This window comes from Hemitrygon akajei, chromosome 5, assembly GCF_048418815.1.
Source record: "Hemitrygon akajei chromosome 5, sHemAka1.3, whole genome shotgun sequence".
In the NCBI taxonomy this organism is placed as follows: Eukaryota; Metazoa; Chordata; class Chondrichthyes; order Myliobatiformes; family Dasyatidae; genus Hemitrygon; species Hemitrygon akajei.
In genome coordinates this window covers 189,484,910-189,506,805 of record NC_133128.1, presented here as the reverse complement: position 1 = coordinate 189,506,805, position 21,896 = coordinate 189,484,910, and the positions used below count along the sequence as shown (strand labels likewise).

The following is a 21,896-nucleotide window of genomic DNA, read 5'->3' as shown; positions in this document are numbered from 1 at the left end:
TCTTTTGATATATGTCACTGTATTCTTGTTTAAGAAAACATGATTGTACAATTCTTCTGTTAACTTCCCAAAAATGTCTGTGTAATTTGATGTAAAAGGAAAAAGTGAAAGTGCCTATAAAAGGAAGTTTTCTTGTTTTGTTTTATAACTATGGATTTAATTTGGCTTTTTTGACACTGATCAACAGAAGAAAAAAACTCTTGTGTCAAAGTGAAACAGATCTCTACAAAGTGATCTAAATTAATTATAAAACACAAAATAATTGATTGCATAAGTATTCATCCCCTTCAAGTCAGTATTTAGTAGATGCACTTTTGGCAGCAATTATAGCCTGTGTGGATAGATCTCTATCAGCTTTGCACATCTGGACACTGCAATGTTTCCCCACTCTTCCTTACAAAAGCTCAAGCTCTGTCAGAATGCATGGGGATCATGAGCAAACAGCCCTTTTCAAGTTCAGCTACAAATTCTCAATTGGATTGAGGTCTGGATTCTGTCTTGGCCACTCCAGGACATTAACTTTGTTGTTTTTAAGCCATTCCTGTGTAGCTTTGGCTTTTTGCTTGGGGTCATTGTCTTGCTGGAAAACAAATCTTCTACTAAGTCACAGTTCTCTTGCAGATGGCATTAGGTTTACCTCCAGGATAACCCTATATTTTGCTGCATCCTACCTTCACAAGCCTTCCAGTGCCTGCTGCAGTGAAGCATCCCCATAGCATGATGCAGCCATGACCATTCTCCATGGTAGGGGTGGTGTGTTTTTGATGATGTGTGGTGTTTGACTTGCATTTCGTCCGATGGCCAAAAACACTGAATTTTGGTTTCATCAGACCATAGAACCTTCTTCCAGCTTACTTCAGCATCTTCCACATGCCTTCTAGCAAACTCTAGCTGAGATTTCATGTGAGTTTTTTTCAACAGTGGCTTTCTCTTTGCCACTCTCCCGTAAAGCTGTGACTGGTGAAGCACCCAGGCAACAACTGTATATGGACCCTTTCCCATCTCAGCCACTGAAACTTGTATCTCCTCCAGAGTTGTCATAGGTCTCTTGGTGACCTCCCTCACTAGTCCCCTTCTTGCACGGTCACTCCGTTTTTGAGGATGACCAGCTTCATGAAGATTTAAGGCTGCACCATAATTTCTTGATGATTGACTTAACTGTACTTCAACGGATATTCAGTGACTTGGAAATTTTCTTGTAATCATCTCCTGGAATGTGCTTTTCAATAACCTTTTTTGCAGAGTTGCTCAGAGTTTTTTTTTGTCATGGTGTAGTTTTTGCCAGAATACTGACTCACCAGCAGTTGGACCTTCCAGATACAGGTGTATTTTTACTAGAATCAATTGAAACACTGCACACAGGTCTCCTAAAGCAGATTTCCATTTAACTAATTATGTGACTTGGCTGCACCAGTGATGATTCAGTGTGTCATATTAAAAGTGTGGGGGGGGGGGGGGGTTGGGTGAATACTTATGCAATCAATTATTTTGTGTTTTATATTTGTAATTAATTTTGATCACTTTGTAGAGATCTGATTTTCATTTCATTTTTTTCTGTTGATCAGTGTCAAAAAGGCCAAATTAAATCCACTGTGATTCAATGTTGTAAAACAACAGAACATGAAAATGTCCGGGGGGGGGGGGGGTGAATACTTTATATAGGCACTGTCTTTACAGACAGAATCACATGTATTGACAGTCTTCTTATGGGCAAGGTACAGGAGAGTGGTGTAACAGGGCATGTATCGCTGAGGCTTTTTAATACAAATACACTGACAAACTACAATAATCCAATACAGTTCAGTAAATGAAGTATGAAATAAGATATTGCAAGTTCTTAGTTTTTAGATATAGTTTATCATGGGAGGCACAGAGAAGCACACCATAGGGATGTACAAATCATAAACACACCCCATGTTATTCCGTATGAATTAGACCTGCTTAGAATACTGTATATTGTACACTTAGAACTACTAATTGTGTGGCTTACAGATTTAATTAGGTACTATGCATGATTAATAAGGTCTCAATGTAACCTAACCTTAAGGCAGAATAGAAAATGATCTAAGAGGTTCACTTGTTCAGTAGTGGCTGTTTAAAAATGCATCTATTGGCAGAAGAACATCAATCCAGTAAGAGAGGCCATATTAACAACTTTTATTGTGTAGAAACATTCGAGCCAGGACCGTGGATAACAGTGAAATTGAATCAGACAGCAAGGTTAAAAAACTATAAGTCACCAGATATGCAAAATGTGGTAACCTGACGATGTTGAGATGAGTGAGGTCTTTCTGTCTTGGGCATGGTGATGAATAAGGCAACCATCACAAACATTGAGTGGTTTGGGAAGAAAGATCAATCCTTTAATAAAAGTAAGTCAGCATCTGGAAAGTGCCAGTCATTTTCTGTCTCTAATTGTGTATAATATTTGGTATATTCTGTCAATTTGACAGACTCCCAATACAGCTCCCCTTGCAAACTTAAACTGCCCTAGAAAGGACTCATTATATCACTGCATTCCTAGTGGTGACTGAACCACAACAAAGTTTGTTTACTTATTTAACTTTTACCAATCTACTTATTGCACTGGGTGATCACAGAGGAATGAAGTGATCACTAGAGAACCACTGGAAATACAGTCGCTGCATACAATGTTTTTGAACGTGCATGGAATTGTTGGGGGACTTCAAGGGGAAGCATCTGATCAAATCCTCCAAGAGGACCACAACCTTATTGTGCCTCAATGACCTGGAGAGTTATGTTGGCTGAAGTCAAGGCTTTATGCTTTGGCTCCTGGTAGGATCCCCCATGCCAAACAGCTCAAAGGGTAGAGGACAGACAAGGAGTAGTTAACCCTGTCCTCCAGGTTCAGGGGGTCCAGTAGGGTTAACAACCCTGAGTGGTAAAACAAAATTGTTATAGAAACAGCAGCGAAAGATTCTTCCACACCTGAGTGCAACTATTCCTGAGTCTCCAACCAGGACTTGCATGACTGACAGTAGTGAAAACCAAGAGAAAGCATCATCTTTATGTGCCTTGTCTTATGATGTGGGTATACATGGTCATCTATCTGTCTTTATTCTAAGAAGTTCTAATAAGCTCTTCAAAACTTTTGCCTGCCTATCCCTTGATGCAAGTCTTGAATGTCATGGGCTGTCGACCGCAACTTTTTCTTCCATCAATCTTTCCCATCACTGCAAATTTTTCCAGCTTCTCTGTCCTCAGCACATGTCCCAGAAATTCCAGCTGCTGCCTCTGATTTCTGAATTTTCTCCCCATTTAGAAAAAAGTGTGTGCTTTTCTTCCTTCTACCAAAGTGTATGACCACACACTTCCCTACTACCACTTCCTGGCCCATTCCCTTAAAATGTCTAAATTCTTCTACAGATTCCCTGCTTCCTCAACACTTCATGAGTTTGGAAATTTTTTTCGACAAGAATGATTGATGTGCAGAAATGCACCAGTTATTCTCAAGTCAAATAATAAGCTTCACTCAGCACTATTGATACATGATGAGAAGAAAATTAGCCACTGTCATATACTTCAGTTTACAACCAGTGGAAATTCAACTCATTAGTTTTCAATCTGTTATGCTATACTATCATGTTAGGAACAATTGTGCCATTTTATATGACACGTTGTTTTTGATATGATAGAATACACAGTGTATGATATAGTATAATAGATCCAAAACTAAGCATATTCAAGAGGTAATTTTTAACCACATAATCTACTTTTAAATCTATATTTAAACTTCAGAAAGTTCCATTTATGGATGCATCTAAAGGCTACTAGTCACTGGCAGCCAACCAGAAAAAGCCTCTTTGATTTGCCTTCTATCAATCAGCCAATCTTCTATCCACGCGAGTATCTTTCCAGTAATACCACGGGCTCTTGTATTGTTTAGCAGCCTCATGTGTGGCACCTTGTCAAAGACCTTTAGAAAACCCAAGTAACCAACGTGTACTTTTGTCTATCCTGCCTGTTATTCCCTCTAAGAATTCTAACAGGCAAATTTATCAGGCAAGATTTCAAGTAACCTGAAACCTGATCCTTAATAATGGACTCTAACATCTTGCCAATCACTGAAGTCAGGCTAACTGGCCTATAATTTCCTTTCTTCTGCTTCTCTCCCTTCTTAAGGAGTGGAGTGACATTTGCAAATTTCCATTCCTCGGGAACCATTCCAGAATCTAGTAATTCCTGAGAGATCACTACTATTGCTTCCCCAGTCTCTTCAGCCACCTCTTTCAAAACCCTCAAGTTTAGGCTATCTGATGCAGGTGACTTACCTACATACCTTAAGACTTTTCAGTTTTCCAAACACCTTCTCCTTAGTAATAGCACCTACACTCACTTCTGCATCTTTTCTCTCCTTATTGTTTTTACAGTTGCCCATTGTTTTTAAAAGCTTTCCAATCCTCTTGCTTTCCACTAATTTTTGCTGTATTATATGCTCTCTCTTTTGTTTTTTGACTTCCTTTGACTTTAATTTCCCTTGTCAGCCATGCTTGCCTCAGCCTCCCTTTGGAATGGCATCTTTGGGATGAAGCAATCTTGCATCTTCCGAATTACTCCCAGAAACTCCAGCAATTGGTGCTTAACCATCATCTCTGCGAATGAACTCTTCCAATCAACTTTAGACAGCTCTTCCCTCATGTCTCTGTAGTTACCTTTGCTCAACTGTAATACTGACATATTCGATTTTAACTTTGTCTCAAACTGCACACTGAATTCTATCATATTATAATCACTGTTTCCTGAGAGTTCCTTAATCTTAAACTCGCTAAACAAATCTGGCTTATTGCACACCAGCCAATCCAGAATTGCCTTTTCTCTAGTGGATTTGACCAGAAGCTTCTTTAAAAAGCTATCTCATAGGCATTCCACCAATTCCTTCTCTTGGGATCCAGCACCAAAATGATTTTTCCAATCTACTTGCAAACTTAAATCCCCCTGGTTATCGCATAATGCCTTTTTCACATGCCTTTTCCATCTCCCGTTGTAATTTGGAACTCAAGTCCTGGCTACTGTTTGCCTGCCTTTATACAACTCCCATCAGGGTCTTTTTACCCTTGCATTTTCTCAACTCTACCCACATGGATTCTACATCTTCTGATCCATTGTCACTTATTTCAAAGGATTTAATTTCATTTTATTACCAAAAAGCCACCCCATCTCTCTCTGCCCACCTGCCTGTCATTTTGATACAATGTTTTTACTTGGATGTTAAGTTCCCAGCTGTGATCTTCCATTAACAGCAACATTATACCTGCCAATTTCTAACTGGCTGCAACATCATCTACCTTATCTTGTTTACTGTGTGCAATCGAGTAGAAAACCTTCAGTCCTGCATCAATTTTGTCTCCATGTTGCCCAATGTTAAATTCTTATCCCTTTCTAGACTTTTTATCTTATTCTTTATTCTGGAGGCTCTCCTTCCCTTTTACTTTATCAATACTTTTCTAAGTATTCTAAATACTTTCCCACTATTTAACTTTAACACCCTATCCACAGTCCTGCTTATGTGATTTGTAAAGATATGGACTCAGTATGGTTAGGTGGAACCCATTCTATCAGAACAGCTCCCTTCTTCTGCAATACTCCAGCAATTCGTGCTGGGGTAACCATCATTTCTGCGAGTGAACTCTTCCAATCAACTTTGAGCAGCTCCTCCATTGCCCATGTCCCATGAATTCAAACCCACTTCTCCTACACCAAACTTTGAGCCATGCATTTAGGTCTTTGATCTTATTAATTTGATAGCAATTTGCATGTGGCTCAGGTAACAATCCAGAGATTATTAGCTTTTTGGCTCTGTGTTCTAATTTAGGCCATAGTTGCTCAAATTCCTTCAGCAGAACCTCTTTCTGTGTTCCTCCTACATCACTGGTACTAACACAGACTACGACAACTGGATCTTTCCCCTCCCACTCCCATGCAGAGACAGAAACAAAACAGGGATTCCAACAGAACATCAGTGACTCGACCAAGCAACACCACAAGACAAATCATTCTCAAAACACAAGGACCCCATGAAAAGCATTAATCAGGAGGCTGCTTTAAATAGTTACAGTGTGTGGAAAATCCATGCAAGTCAAAATAAACTTGACAACATTAAACAGAAAGCTAAGGGTTTAATGGCCCTCATTAAGAGAACAATTGACAAATACAGGTGCTCTAGAAACTTGCGAGTCCAGTGCTCACTGCACAGCCCCACAGGACTCATGACAGTATCACTCAATGATCATATTAATTTGCATGAAGGTTTGTGCATGAAACTAATAAACTGAAGTGATGTATTCACTTCAAGTTGTTAAACAGATGTTTACACTTCGATAAGGAGCTAGTTTACTCACCAAGTCTTTCAACTTTAAATTGATCTCTTTGATCATTCAACGCTATAAGTCTTTGTAAATATATTGTCTGTTCAGTATTGTTCACCTTAATCATTAATAAAGTTTTATTATCTACAAAGGCTTTTTCTAGAAGGAAGTTTTCAGTGGCATTATACTGATTTATCTCATCTTCTGTTGAATAAATCCACTGTACTACAGACTGCAGCAGCTGAGTTTCTATCAATTGTACCACGTTCTCCTGCAGTTTGCAAAGTAAGAGTTCTATATGCAGTGCCACATACACAATCTCAAAGTGAGGTCCGCTTAGTTCAATGAATGCATTCATTTCATTTATTGTCTCTTCCATCATTATCTCTTCTTTGATCCCAAGGGCAGATAAGACTTGACGTTCATATTCTGAGAAATAAATGAGGTTTCTATTTTCTATGATGAGATAGTCTTGGTCTGATAGAATGGTACAATTGATCCAATACTGTGCACATTCTAGTAAAGGTTCATCTTTACCACAAAGTTTAATGCTTCGTTCAGTCCTTCCATCCCGTTCAAGAAAAGGCATTGAATCTATATAAAAAAATACATCACAAAATAGTAAAGCTTATGATCAGGTTAAACTGGAAAAACATTTTTATTCTAAGGCTTCTTAGTTTAACCTGGGTAATGGGGCCCCGTCAGTAAGGACCCGCATCACCCAGGACATGCCATCTTCTCATTGCTACCACCAGGAAGGAGGTACAGGAGTCTGAAGGCACACATTCAATGATTCAGAAACAGCTTCTCCCCCTCTGCCATCTGATTTCCAAATGGACATTGAACCCATGAACACTATACCTCCCTACTTTTTTATTTCTATTTTTCACTACATATTTAATTCAACTATTTACACACACACATATATATGCATACACATACACACACATACACACTTACTATGATTCATGTGTTTTTCTATTATTATGTATTTCATTGTACTGCTGCCACAAAGACAACAAATTTCACAACATATGCCAGTGATACGAAACCTGATTCTGATTCAATGATAAAAGGCACCTCAGATGTAGACATGGAAAATTCAACTTAAATTTAATTAAGCCAATAAAACTGTCATTCCTATCTCAACACTCTGATTCCATAATAGAAGAAATGAGGAAGAAAATTGCTAACTCTTCTACTTTCCCTATATATAGGACAGAAATTTATTACTGAGTGCTATTTAAATGATGTATACAAATTCAGAACAAAATAGACAAGACTGAAGATCACCAGTCTTATCTGCTGTTATTATCCCAAATACATAGGCATCCGTTAGTCTTGAGAGACCATGGATTTGTGCCTTGGAAAGTTTCCAGGGTGCAGGCCTGGGCAGCATTGTATGGGAGACCAACAGTTGCCCGTGCTGCAGGTCCCCCCTCTCCACGCCACCTATGTTGTCCAAGGGAAGGGCAAGGGCCGATACAGCTTGGCACCGGTGTCGTCACAGAGCAGTGTGTGGTTAAGTGCCTTGCTCAAGGACACAACATGCTGCCTTAGCTGTGGCTTGAACTAGCGACCTTCAGATCACTAAACCAACGCCTTAACCACTTGGCCACGCGCCAACATGTTATCCCAAATACTTAGCTTCATAATTTAACAACACTTTCACTAGTCATCATCATTACATGCTATGCTGTATGATGTGGACAATCATTGTCTTTCCATGACTACAAATGTTCTTGGCAATTTTTTCTACAGAAATGGTTTGCCATTGCCTTCTTCTGGGCAGTGTCTTTACAAGACGGGTGACCCCAGCCATTATCAATACTCTTCAGAGATTGTCTGCCTGGCGCCAGAGGTCACATAACTGATTTGTGATATGCAGCATCCATCACCTGCTCCCACAGTGTCACATGATGATGATTGGTGGGGTAGGGGCAAGTGCTAAGCCTTGCCCAAAGGTGATCTGCAGGTGAGTGGAGGGAAGGAATGTCTTACAGCTCCTTTGGTAGAGATGTATCTCCAACCTGCCACCCAAATTATACTCAATGCCCTGTCCGATGAAGACGGGCATGCTATAAACCATTTTCTTCATCTTGTCTACCATTTACTATCAGCTTCCTTTTCTTATTGGATATCAAAGGAAATAAAAATTTGCTTCATCACATGTTTGTCTTTTGTTCAGAATGCAAAATGTATCCAATTCCTATATGAATATTTTTTCTAATTTTGTTAACTTACCAATTATCGATGGAAGTTTTGGACTTTCTTGAGATTGTTGTTTGTGTCTGGCAAATGTCTGCAGAAATGCCTAAACACAAGGCATAGAATCAGAATCAGAATCACACTGAACCCCCTATAATTCGCCTACCAACACAACTGATCAACAGCTCTACATACCGTCCTTACACATCTGGAGAAAAAGGATGCTTATGTGAGAATGTTGTTCTTGGACTATAGTTCAGTATTCAGCACCATAATTCCATCCAGGCTCGACAGGAAGCTCAGAGACCTCAGCCTTCACCCTGCCTTGCGTAACTGGATCCTTGTCTTCCTGTCAGATCACCGGCAGGTGGTAAGAGTGGGCTCCATCACCTTTGCCCCTCTGACCCTCAACACAGGTTCCCCACAGGGCTGTGGCTAAGCCCCCTCATTTACTCTCTGTATACCCATGACTGTGTCACCACCCACAGCTCCAAACTGCTAAATTTGATGAAGATACTACACTGATTGGCCTAATCTCAAATAATAACGAGGCAGCCTACAGAGAAGAAGTCATCACCCTGATACAGTGGTGTCAAGAAAACAACCTCTTCCTCAATGTTGCAAAAACAAAGGAGCTGGTTGTGGACTACAGGAGGAATGGAGGGAGGCTAACCCCTATTGACATAAATGGATCTGGGTTGAGAGAGTGAACAGCTTTAAGTTCCTTGGCATCCACATCACTGAGGACCTCACGTGGTCTGTACACACCAGCTATCTGGTGAAAAAGACACAACAGTGCCTCTTTTACCTCATTTGGTTGAAGAAGTTTGGTATGGGCCCCCAAATACTAAGGACTTTCTACAGGGGCACAATTGAGAGCATCCTGACTAGCTGCATCACTGCCTGGTATGGGAACAGTACTTCCCTCAATCTCAAGACCCTGCAGAGAGTGGTGCAGACAGCCCAGTGCATCTGTAGATGTGTACATCCCACAATTCAGGTCATTTTCAAAGACAGGTGTGTTAAAAGGTCCCAAAGGATCATTGGGACCCCAACCACAAACTGTTCCAGCTGCTACCATCCAGGAAACAGTACCATTGAATAAAAGCCAGGACCAACAGGCTCTGGGACAGCTTCTTCCACCAGGCTAACAGACTGATTAATTCATGCTGATACAATTGTATTTCCATGTTATACTGATTATCCCTTTTAATATATTATTTATTATAAAGTACTATAAATTGCACATTAAGATAAAGATGTAACAAATATTTTTACCCCTCATGTATATGAGGGATGTAAGTAATAAAGTCAATTCAATCAGGTTTAATATCATTGGCAAATAGCATGTCGTGAAGTTTATGAACTTTGTGGCAAAAGTACAATGCAATATGTGATAAATATAGAAAAAACTGAATTACAGTAATAATATGTTTGTATATTAAATAATTATGTTACAATAAGTAGGGCAAAACCAGAAACTTAAGAAGTAGTAAGACAGTGTTCATGTGTTCAATGTCCATTTAGAAATTGGATGGCAGGGGGAAAGAAACTTCTTTTTTCTTATGGGTTCTTTTGGGTTTCTTTGTTTTGTGGCTGCCTTTTAGCAGATGAATCTCAAGCTTGTAAAATCTATACACTCCGATAATAGATGTACTTTGAACTTTAAATGCCCCTCAGGGCAGTAAGAGTTTGCTCCATTTCACCATTTATTCTGGAACCATGCAAGTTGCTTGCACATAATTTTTTTTTTACAATCTACATTGTCTGTCAAATTGGAAACACACTTGTTATCCACACATGTGGGAAGCATGCACAACACATTATTTGAGTATCAAATTATAAAGTAAATTTTACTATCAGAGTACGTATATGCCACCACATACAACCCCTAAATTAATTTTCCTGTGGACATACTCAGCAATCTATAGAATTGTAACTTGAACAGGATCAATGAAAGATCAACCAGAGTCCAGAAGACAACAAACTAATCAAAAGCAAATATAAATAAATACCAATAAATAACAAGAACATGAAATAGCAAGACAAAGAGTCCTTAAAGTAAGATCAGTGTTTGTGGGAACATCTCAGTGGATGGGCCAGTGAGTGTAGGTATCCCCTTTTGTTCAAGAGCTGATGATTGAGCGGTAGTAACTGTTCTTGAATCTGCTGGTGATATTTCTAAATATATAAATTCAATTACAAACCTCGAAGTGAAATAAACAAAAGCTTGAGCTTTGTAGTGTGAGTGTTAGCAATTATAGAAATTAACAATATGAAACATATTATTAGATTTGCTTAATACTACATTACCTCATAAATTTCTGTTTCTTCTGGATGAAGCACAAAATAAACAGAAGTAAGTTTGCTTTGTTGGTTCAATTCTATGAAGTTCATCAATGTTTCAGTGAAAAGTTTAGCCATTTTGCTTGGGTGAAGCGATAATTTAGTATCATTTGTTACAGGAACTGCAATTGAACAAATTTCATCTTCTTCCGCAAGCTCCAAGCATCTACAAATAACCTTCTTTAAAAACTTTAAAGAAAAAAAGTATCTCAGTACAAAAACATTAAATAAAATGATAAATTTATGGATAAAATATACTATGACAACATTTTACCTTTTCTGATTCGAGATTTGTATTTGGAGAAAACACAACATGGTACACATATTTGCAATTCAAAAGAAATCCTGAAGTTTTTAACACTTCTCCTAAAGGCAATAATTCCATTTTTGTAATTCTACGAAGCTCCTTTTGAAGCTCAGGGCCAGCTTTTTCTCCAATAGCTTTAGAAACTCTGATCACATCCAGATTTAGATCCCTTGAAATGGCATTCACAATCACATCAGTCTGTTTTAAGGCAAAATGATTCAAGAAGTCATCTCTTTAATCTCTTCAGATTCTTGATACTAACTAGATCATCTTCCTATAAACACTCTAAAATATTTCAATAAAAAAGACTAGAACTTACTACCCAATTGCAATTGCAGTTAGACCTCCCACAAGAGTCTGAGAAACAGAAGTGGTATGGAACTAATTCAAGTATCTTGCAGTAGTTGTTCTTCCTTATCCTTATTGAGAACCCTCATTGTTCCCTGTGTAAGTAATTTGGTACACACCCTTGGAGGGCAAAGCCAGTTAATTATCATGTATCAGCTGATGTGCTGTTATCAGGGATCTAAGAGCATATCTCAAAACTACAGCATCTATCTCCTAGAAGGCATGGACAGCAGGTGCATAGGAACAGCAGAATCCCCTCCAAATCACATCATCTGAAGTGAAAATATATTTATTGGTCTTTTATGAGGGTGCTAGGGTGGAGATATGTCCCTACCAAAGGAGGTGTAAAGTGTTCCTTCCCTCTGCTAGCCTGCAGGTCACCCTTAGGCAAGGTGTAGCACCAGCTTAGCACCCTGATCAGGGTCACGTGCAGCCATGGGAGTAGGTGGGGGATGGTCGTATGAATGACTGGTGCATATTACAAATGCTGGTTATGTGACCACTGACGCCAGGCAGATAATCTCTGAAGAGTGTTGATAATGTCTTAGGTCACCTGTCTTGTAAAGACACTGCCCAGAAGAAGGCAATGGCAAACCATTTCTGCAGAAAAATTATGGCCATAGACCATGATCACCATGTCATATGACATGGCACACAAAGATGATGATTTCGTTATGATTGCCAGATTAAAATCATGAATTGTTTTTTCCGCAGGGGCTCTCGGAAAGTAATTTTGCAGCTTTTTAAAATGGTGGTTCTATAGCAGCTGCAAAAGAATGGGCAATTACTACTAGAGTAGGAGCCACGCCTCTGTTTTCTATCTGCATTGTATTCTGTGCTGCACATGGATAATGTTTATTATGGTAACTAGTCACATCGGGGGGGGGGGGGGGGGACATTGTAAAAGCAAAGGGAATAAGTCATATATTCATGCTTTGTTCATCACAGTTTGGTTCCAGGAACCGCAAGGTGTCATATCTTTTGTTGACCGCTTAATTACATTACATTGCAAAGTTTTTCTCATGACTAATAAAGGATCAAATACAGTTCTTCAACTTTGTGGAACATTATTACTGGATTGATCGGAGGGCGCACCATACAAGGATTACCCGTGTAGTCACCAACAGCAGCACTAGTTTGTTAGAATAGATGCTACTACTAACTCTGTAAGTCTTGGACATACTATGACAAGTAATATAAAAAAGTAATGAATTTACTTGTGCCATACAAATGCAGGTTGTTATTTTACTTCAGGTATTTACTTGCAACCAATGTATCTATATTCTCTAACTTAGAAAGCAGGGCAGTTCAGTACACACTTCCTGCTTGACATCATCATCACCATCATTATGTGGCATATCGTATGACATGGGTAGTCATTGTCTTTTACCATGATTGTTCTTAGCAAATTTTTCCACAGAAGTGGTTTACCATTGCCCTCCTCTGGGCAGTGCCTTTACATGACAGGTAACTCCAGGCACTACCAATACTCTTCAGAGATTGTCTGTCTGGTGTAAGTGGTCACATAACCAGGACTTGTGATCTTTACCAGCTGCTCATACGACCATCCACCACCTGCTCCCATGGCTGCATGTGACCCTGATTTGGGGGCTAAGCAGGTGCTACACCTTGCCCAAGGGTGCCCTGCTGTCCAGCAGAGGGAAGAAGCACCATACACCCCCTTTAGTAGAGACATATCTGCATCCTACCACCCAGCTTGACATGGTATGCTCTCAATAAACACAAAGCCATCTGGAAAATAGGTATTTTGTGTCCACAATTCCGCACCATCATACCACTGTGCCAGATAACTTTTCTTAGAATTGTAAGTCCAATCCTGGTTAACAAAGTTCATTAGTTATAGCTTAGAGAAACCAGGTGAAGAACCCCAGTTCACACCACAAGTTATTACTCTGTAATTAGGAACACCAACCTACAAGAGGCTCCACTGGGCGAAAGTGAACAATAATAAGCTCACAGAACTCCATCCTTCTACATCAATGACCTATTATACAACTTGTATGATAGCCTCATTCATATGTAAATGAGGGTTTAATTTCTAAAATGAATTCCTAAAGGTTCTGCTAGCTGTACTCATCTTTGTAATAGGAAATTATTTTCATAACTCATTGCAGATATAGTAGTTTGTTTGTTTCTAACTTGTTCACATATACAGGTTAATTATTCCCAATAGATTCCATAATATGATTGGGCTTTGTACGTGGAAGCTGTCCAGCCCCTAAGATAACTGCAGATCCAATTAACTCCATGTCACATACTTGCACAAAGTTCTAACTTACAACTTCAAAAATAAAAATATGTCTTAAAATAACTGGGATTATCTTCTTGGGCCACCAGAATTTAATTTTGTGAGAATGTTTACAATTAATAATCTACATTATGTTTTTCATAGAATGGAGGAAACCTTGTTGTTGAATTAGGTCTTACTGACAAGAAAACTCTATAGTAGACAAGTACTCCCCTTAGCAAGAAAATTCTAATGTTGCAAATTTCCACAAATCGTATCTCCTTCAGATGGCCAGGATCCCTTCAGGCCACATATTCAAGTGATCACCATATGAACCATAAGAAATAGGATCAGAATTGGACCATTTGGCCCATCAAGTCTTCTCAACCATTCCATCATAGAGTACATCAGAGAAACAGGCCCTTTAGCATATGTAGTCCATGAAGCATTTAAACTGCCTTCTCCCATCGACCTGGGACCTACTCACATATCTCCTTAGATAAGCTCCCACTACCTATTAAATACTCCCAATGACATACATGTCAAATAGCCTCCAACAACCAAGTTCAGTTCCTGACCTTCATGCTGTAGTCTTGCAGAACTGCTTCTGCTGACAGAAGGGGCAAAGGTGACTTCAGGCAGACTGGGCTCATCAGTCGTAGTTAGCAGCTTATCTCGGAGAAGGAAAACTCTCATCTCAAGCCTCCACTGGTTTGCAGCTATACCCACTCATGATGAAGGCTTTGGGAGTAACCCTGAGGAAAAGTCTGGAGATGTAGTCACTAAGGCAGTCTTATTGTATGTTGAGTTCAATGCTGTCTGGCAATTCCTGTGACATCACTGGTGCCAAATTTTATCAATCTCTGCAGTTCCTTTGGATTCATCAACTATGTGGAGAGGGGAGGCCTGCAACAGCTTGCCCTAGCTTGCATATCATGTAGACAACTCAGACACATTATCCACGGTTGACCCCGACCAGTGGAGGGCCTCAATATTATCCCTCTGTGATCATACGGAGAAGTATCTTGAACCATGATACTTTATACAAATACTTAAATTCTATTCAATAACAAATATGAGTTCAACCAAGAGAAAATCTGCAAATGCTGGAAATCCAAGCAACACACACAAAATGCTGGAGGAACTCAGCAGGCCAGGCAGCATCTATGGAAAAGAGTACAGTCGACGGGCCGAGACCCTTCAGGATTTGCTTTATTCTATTGGAATAAATCAATGGATTACATAAAGATATATTTATGACTTTAAAGTTTTTATATATATGTAATTAAACTATACGTACGTTCTGTTCTTCAATATTTTCTCTCTTGATTTCTAAATGTAGATTCTGGAATTTAAATATGTCACGTATACTGTTTGAAACAAAATCATTGCTTGGCAAATGTTTTTGGTCTGTATGTGCAAAAATATTGTTGCACGCATTTTCTATTGCTGCAGTCTCTATCTCACTGGAGCTCACAAAATGGATCTGTTTCAAAGGATCTGTCACCTGCCAGATTGAATAAAAAAGAGCAACTGCATTTACTATCAGCTCTGCACATCTTTGTAGTGGGAAACCATTTTCAGAACTCACTGCTGGAATGGCAACAGAAGTCATTCCGAGCTCATTCGCCAACAGAAGGCTATTTTTGATGGAGTACAACAGTAGACGATCACATTCTGAATCTGGATATTGATTCCAAACAGGCCCCACTGTGTGAATGACCTTTTTACATGGAAGATGTCCACCTCCTGTGACAACTGCTGTACCAACTGGTACTGCACCATACACTTGCACCAGGCTGTTACTCTCCATTTCAAATTCATGGCCAGCTTGCAATGCCAAAGCACGGGCAACACCATGATCATGTTTCAGATATTCGTTGGCACTGTTCACTATTGCATCTACTTTATGTTTTGCCAAATGATCCAAGCAGACAAAAACGTGAATTCCTTCTGGTAGAATCTTCATGTATCTGACTCCAGTAGGCAAAGCAGTTATTCTGGACAATGATTTGATAACGGGAACTGAATTGAAAGTCATTGATTTTTTTGTAGCAGCAGTTTGTATATTATCCTTTATACAAATGGTAATAGAGCAGTCAAACTTCATTTTAATGACTTCATGCAACAGATCTCTGTGGTCCTCCACAAAAGTGACAAAGTCATTTTCAAGTGGGATCTCTATACACATTTCTTGTTGGCTCGTGTCTTCAATCTGGTGTTCACCTACTTAGAAAACAGTAATTAAAAACAACCTTGGTGGAAATAAATGATTTTCATTCATTCTTTCATTATGTACCATGTTGTATGTTTCTCTACAGAAGTGGTTTGCCATTGCCTTCTTCTGGCCAGTGTCTTTACAAGACGGGTGACCCCAGCCACTATCAATACTCTTCAGAGATTGTCTGCCTGGTGTCAGTGGTCACAGAACCAGGACTTGTGCTCCACCTGCTCCTGTGGCTTCACTTGACCCTGATCGGGGAGGGGGGAGAGCTAAGCAGGCGCTACACCTAGCCCAAGGATGACCTGCAGGCTAGCAGAGAGAAGGAGTGCCCTACACCTCCTTTGTTAAAGACATATCTTCACCCTGCCACCCAAAAATGATCTTATCTTTATACTTTTATTTAGATTCAGTATACGGTAACAGGCCCTTCTGGCCCAAAAGCCCTGTGCCAAGCAATTCCACCAATTTGACCGATTAACCTACTAAGCCATAAATCTCTGGAAAGTGGGAGGAAACCAGAGCACTAAGGGAAACTCACACAGTCAAGGGAGAATAGACAAATTGCTTTTAGATGACATTGGAATTGAACTCGGGACACAAGCGCTATAGTAGGGTTATGCTAACTGCTATGTTACTATTCTGCAGCAATGATGTGATGTCTGTTGCTGAACCCATTTTTTAATTTCAGAGGCCTGTTTTATACAAAGGAAATTGAATTTTCTCTTCCAATTAATTTAATTTCAATTTGTCTTATTATGCCCTCAATCAAGACCATTATACTTACCAAGAGAGTTCTCCACGATTCTGACCACAGATTACAAATCATCCCAAAGGCCTATGTTAAACAGGCACTCAATAGATTGAATGCTGCCATTAGCAAACAAGGAACAGCCTATCCTGGCAACTTTCAAATCATTGTTCAGGGCATCAATCAGGTTTGTTTGAAGAAATCTCTGCACAATGATCATCAACATAAAACCTGCAGCACCAGAGGTCCCAACACACTAGACCATTGCTATACTATGGTCAGGAAGGCCTACCTCCATGCCTAGACTGCACTTTGAATTTTGAGATATCTGATCACTGTCCTGTCTACATACAGGCAAAGGCTAAAGGACAAACAAAGAGGTAGTGTGAGGAGGCAGCACAGCAGCTATGGGATTGCTTTGAGTTGTTGGACTGGGCCATGTTCAGGGACTCATCGGAGGATCTAATTGAATACACCACAGTTGTCACAGACTATATAAAAACAGTCATAGACAACTGCATCCTCATAAAATCATTGTCTTCACCAACCAGAAGCCCTGGATGAACCATGAAATCCACAATACGTTGATGTTCAGATCAGAGTGATTCAGGTCTGGCAATCAAGTAAAGCACAGGATCATCCAAAAAACCATGTCACATGTGAAGTGACAATTGTGGACCAAACCTGAGTCACTGAAGGATGATCAACAGCTCTGCCAGGGATTCAATGCTATTGCCTCGTACAAAGTGAAACCAGGCAACATGGGTGATAAAAAGGCATGGCTCCCAGATGAGCTCAAAGCCTTCTATGTTCACTTTGACCACCAGAACATGGAGGAACAGGAAGCATCCGGCCCAGATGGGGTACATGGCCAAGTACTAGACACCTGTGCTGATCAGCTAGCTAGGGTGTTCACCAGTACCTTTAACCTCATGCTTGGGCAGTCTGAGGTACCTTTCTGCTTCTAGCAGGCTTCAATTATACCAATGCTTAAAAAAGAACATGGTAGCCTGCCTCAATGACCTTCATCCAGTAGCACTTATATCCACAGTGATGAAGTGTTTTGAGAGGCTGGTGTTGAAATATATCAACTCCTGTCTAAAGAAGTGACTTGGTTCGGCTCATTCAGTCCTCCCCAACTAGAAGCCGTGAATGAACCATGAAAACCAAAATCACAAAAGATCCACAGCAGATGCCATTTCATTGGCTCTTCAATCAAACTTGGACATCCGAACAGCAACGATGTATACATCAGGATGTTCTTCATTGACTACAGCTCAACATTCAATACTATAACTGCCTCAGAACTAATCAATAAACTACAGAATCTTGGCATTAATACCTTGTTGTACAACTGGATCCTCAACTTCCTCACTGATAGAACCCAGTCAGCTTGGATTGGCAACAACATTTCCTCCACAACTTCCCTCAACCCAGATGCATCACAAGGCTGTGCGCTTAGCCCCCTGCTCTACTCGTTTTATATTTATAAATGTGAGGCTAAGCACAGCTCCAATGCCATATTGAAGTTTACTGACAACACCACTGCTATTGGGCGATACAAAGGTGGTGACGAATCAGCATATAGGAGGAAGGCTGAAAATCTGGTTGAACAACAACCTCTCATTCGTTGTCAGCAAGACCAAGGATATGATTATTGACTTCAAGAGAAGGAAACCAGAGATCCATGAGCCAGTCCTCATCAAGGGATCAGAGGTGGAGAGGGACAGCAAATTCCTCGGTGTTGTCATATCAGAGGATCTGTCCCGGGCCCAACACGTACGTGCAATTATGAAGAAAGCACAGCATCACCTTTACTTCCTTAGAAGTTAGTGAAGATTTGGCATGACATCTAAAATGTTGACAAACTCCTACAAATGTGTAGATGGCGCGTATATTGACTGGCTGCATCATGGCCTGGCATGAAAACACTAATGCCCTTGACTAGAAAATCCTACAAATAGTAATGCATGCAGTCCAGTCTATAGAATAGCTGAGACTCCATGCTAGAATATCTACTGTATATCCATCAAGGGGTCATTTTATCGTCAAAGTATGCATGTACGACTCTGATATTAATCTTCTCCAGATAGCCATGAAATACAGAGAGATCAAGGGAATTGTTTTAAGAGAAGATATCAACACCCCTCCCTTCAACATGAAAAAGAAAAGGAAACAAAACTAACAACACCCAAAACCTCCCACCCTCCCTCACAGAAAAACACAGTGACAGTAGTATCAAATCCCCAACCCTCTCCCCCGTAGAGAAAAATCCAGTGGCAGTAACATCAAATCCCCAACCCTCTCACTCACAAAAAAGAGCCACAACAAAACACACAATTCCCTCCCCCCACGCACACAAAAATAACAGATCACCCACCCGCCAACCGGCCACAAGAAAATAAACACTGAATAACTGAAGGAGACCAATATAAAATACAGTTCAATCATCATGTAATTCTCAGAGTGTCGAAAGCATCTTCCAATCAGCATTTAAGGAGAGTGGCTGCACAAACTCAGTCCTTCCTTGAAGAGCAACCGCCATGCCAGGTCAAAACACCACCGACCTAGCTGCTGACCGTCGTTGTTCCAGTAGCATCCATTGGGGGTGATCACTGACCCCCTCCGCATTTGCCTTAATGCTACAATCATCCTCGATGCTTCTAAATGGAGTCGTTCATGACCCCGCGCTCTCTGGTCTTTTCCATGAGACAGCTCGTGTTCTCGGTCCCTTTTGGGATCCCACCTCTGATCTTCTCCACAAGGCAGCTCTCCAGACACAGCGGACCACTAGATCATTCAATCAGTTCCAAACTGCACTTCACGGGCTCCAACAGTTTCTGTAATGCAGCCAAGACAAAATGAGCAAGCAGAAGGCATAGTAGAAGTGAAGACATTGGCTATCTGGAAGATGTTGCCCGAGGAACAGTTGTTCACTGGTGCCATCTTGATCTACTCTGCATGCAAAAAATCTTCTTTAAATCTTTTCCTTTTCAGTTAAACCTTTGTTCCCCAGTACGCTCTATCTTTACCATAGAGAACTCTGTCTATTCTCCTGACTATACTATCCCCAATAACCACTATAATTCCCTCCTCTCCCCTCTTGAATGGCTCCCTGATCTACTGTGCCACAGTTAGGTTGCCCATCCTTCCTACAGCCTCCACTCTCACCCACACAGGGAACAAGGATCTCAGACCTGTTGGACAAGCTCAAGGGCTGAGGCGCCTCCAGCACTGTCTCTTGGATCCCACTACCCACCTCACTCGCAGTCACACCCTCTTGTTCCTGACTAGAAACCGAATCTGAGGCAGCTAATCTAATGGGTGTGACTACCTGCTGAAACAGAGAATCCAGTTGACTCTCCCCCTCCCTGATGTGCCGCAGTGCTTGAAGCTCAGATTCCAGTTGATCAACTTTGAGTCCGAGTTCCTCGAGCAGCCAACAATTAGACCATAAGACAAAGGAGCAGAAGTCGGCTATTCGGCTCATCGAGTCTGCTCCGCCATTTCATCATGAGCTGATCCAATCTCCCATTTAGTCCCACTCCCCTGCCTTCTCACCATAACCTTTGATGCCCTGGCTACTCAGATACCTATCAATCCCTGCCTTAAATACACCCAATGATTTGGTCTTCACTGCCGCTCATGGCAATGAATTCCACAGATTCACCACCCTCTGGCTAAAAAAATTTCTTTGCATCTCTGTTCTGAATGGGCGCTCTTTAATCCTTAAGTCATGCACTCTTGTACTAGTCTCCCTCACCATGGGAAACAACTTTGCCACATCCACTGTGTCCATGCCTTTCAACATTCGAAATGTTTCTATGAGGTCCCCCCTCATTCTTCTAAACTCCAAGGAGTACAGTCCAAGAGCGGTCAAACGTTCCTCATATGTTAACCCTCTCATTCCCAGAATCATTCTAGTGAGTCTTCTCTTGTTTCAGATGTGGTCACCAGGAACCTCAATGGGGTCCATCAGCTCCCACATCATGCAGCAACAGGTCATCACCTGATCCTGCATCATCCCTTTATTTAATTAGCTGTAATTTAATCACTTCTTAGTCAACCACTACATAAGCTTCACCTACTACTTACCTGTGCCTCAATGCCGAAGCCAAAGTTCCCACTCACACACTGGTCCACTCATACAATGGCCTCTCTGCTTTGACCCCGCTTTACATTTATTTGCTCCTGCTAATGAATCACAAATTAGTTGGTCCACCACTAATGTGCTGAGCCCCATGAAACACTCCTTTTTTAAACCCTTCTCCCCGACCTGTGTGAAGCTCTTTCTCTCTCTCTGTGAATCAATTGGTCCACTGCTAATGCGCCATGCCCCCTGAAATGCTCCTTTTCTAAACTCTTCTCCCCGACCTGTGTGAAGCTCTCTGTCTCTCTATCTCTCTCTCTCTCTCTCTCTGTGAATTGATTAGTCCTCCGCTAATGCTGCTAACTCTGCACCTATGTTTTATGGCCTTATGGTCAACAATTGGATACCATTTCTTAATTTGTTGGGAAATACATGAAAATTTTAATAGTATGACATGGTGACAGTTTTGGTGGGGGGGGGGGGCATTCTGGACTTCAGAGATCAATTTTGGTGCCAATCTGTAGGGAGTTTCTGTGTGTGCTCCCAGTGGAATCCATAGGTTTTCCGTGGGTTCTCTGGTTTCCTTCCACAATCCAAAGACGTGCCCAGGTAGGTGAATCGGTCTTTGTAAATTGTTCTATGATGAACTTAGGGTTACCCAGTGTTGTAGGCTTGCTGGGCTCAAGAGCTGGAAGGGCCTATTCTGAACCTGATCACTAAACTAGAAAAAAGAGTCAATGGATAGAAACAATAACTTTACCCTCCACTTCCGACAGCAGACTTCCAATTTCACTCATCTGCTCTCTGTAAAACTTCTGATCCTCTTGCAAATTAACGTCAGCTCCTCGTGTGAAAGTGCACAGAAAAAACAGCAATCAAAGAATTCAGAAGAAATAGTGAAAAACAGCTACATATTATTAAACACATTAGTATTGATGTTAATATACAGGGTGAAAAAGAATTTAACAAACGGTTACCAAATATTTTCTGACAGAAATAATTTGTCAATTATTTTTTGTCACAAGTATACAGAGGTAATTTTGTTTCTTCA

General features: G+C 40.6%; 1 protein-coding gene across 1 annotated transcript in view; it reads right to left on the bottom strand.

The window, feature by feature from the left end:
• The window catches only part of parp9 (poly(ADP-ribose) polymerase family member 9), a 59,631-nt gene that overhangs the window by 6,413 nt on the left and 31,322 nt on the right, over positions 1-21,896 (bottom strand). The window contains exons 5-10 of the mRNA XM_073047554.1: positions 21,606-21,689; positions 15,084-16,009; positions 11,155-11,385; positions 10,848-11,069; positions 8,571-8,640; positions 6,360-6,920 (exon numbers count right to left, since the gene is read on the bottom strand). Of these exons, the coding sequence (XP_072903655.1) occupies positions 6,360-6,920; positions 8,571-8,640; positions 10,848-11,069; positions 11,155-11,385; positions 15,084-16,009; positions 21,606-21,689 (2,094 nt within the window). The remainder of the gene's footprint in view (positions 1-6,359; positions 6,921-8,570; positions 8,641-10,847; positions 11,070-11,154; positions 11,386-15,083; positions 16,010-21,605; positions 21,690-21,896) is intronic.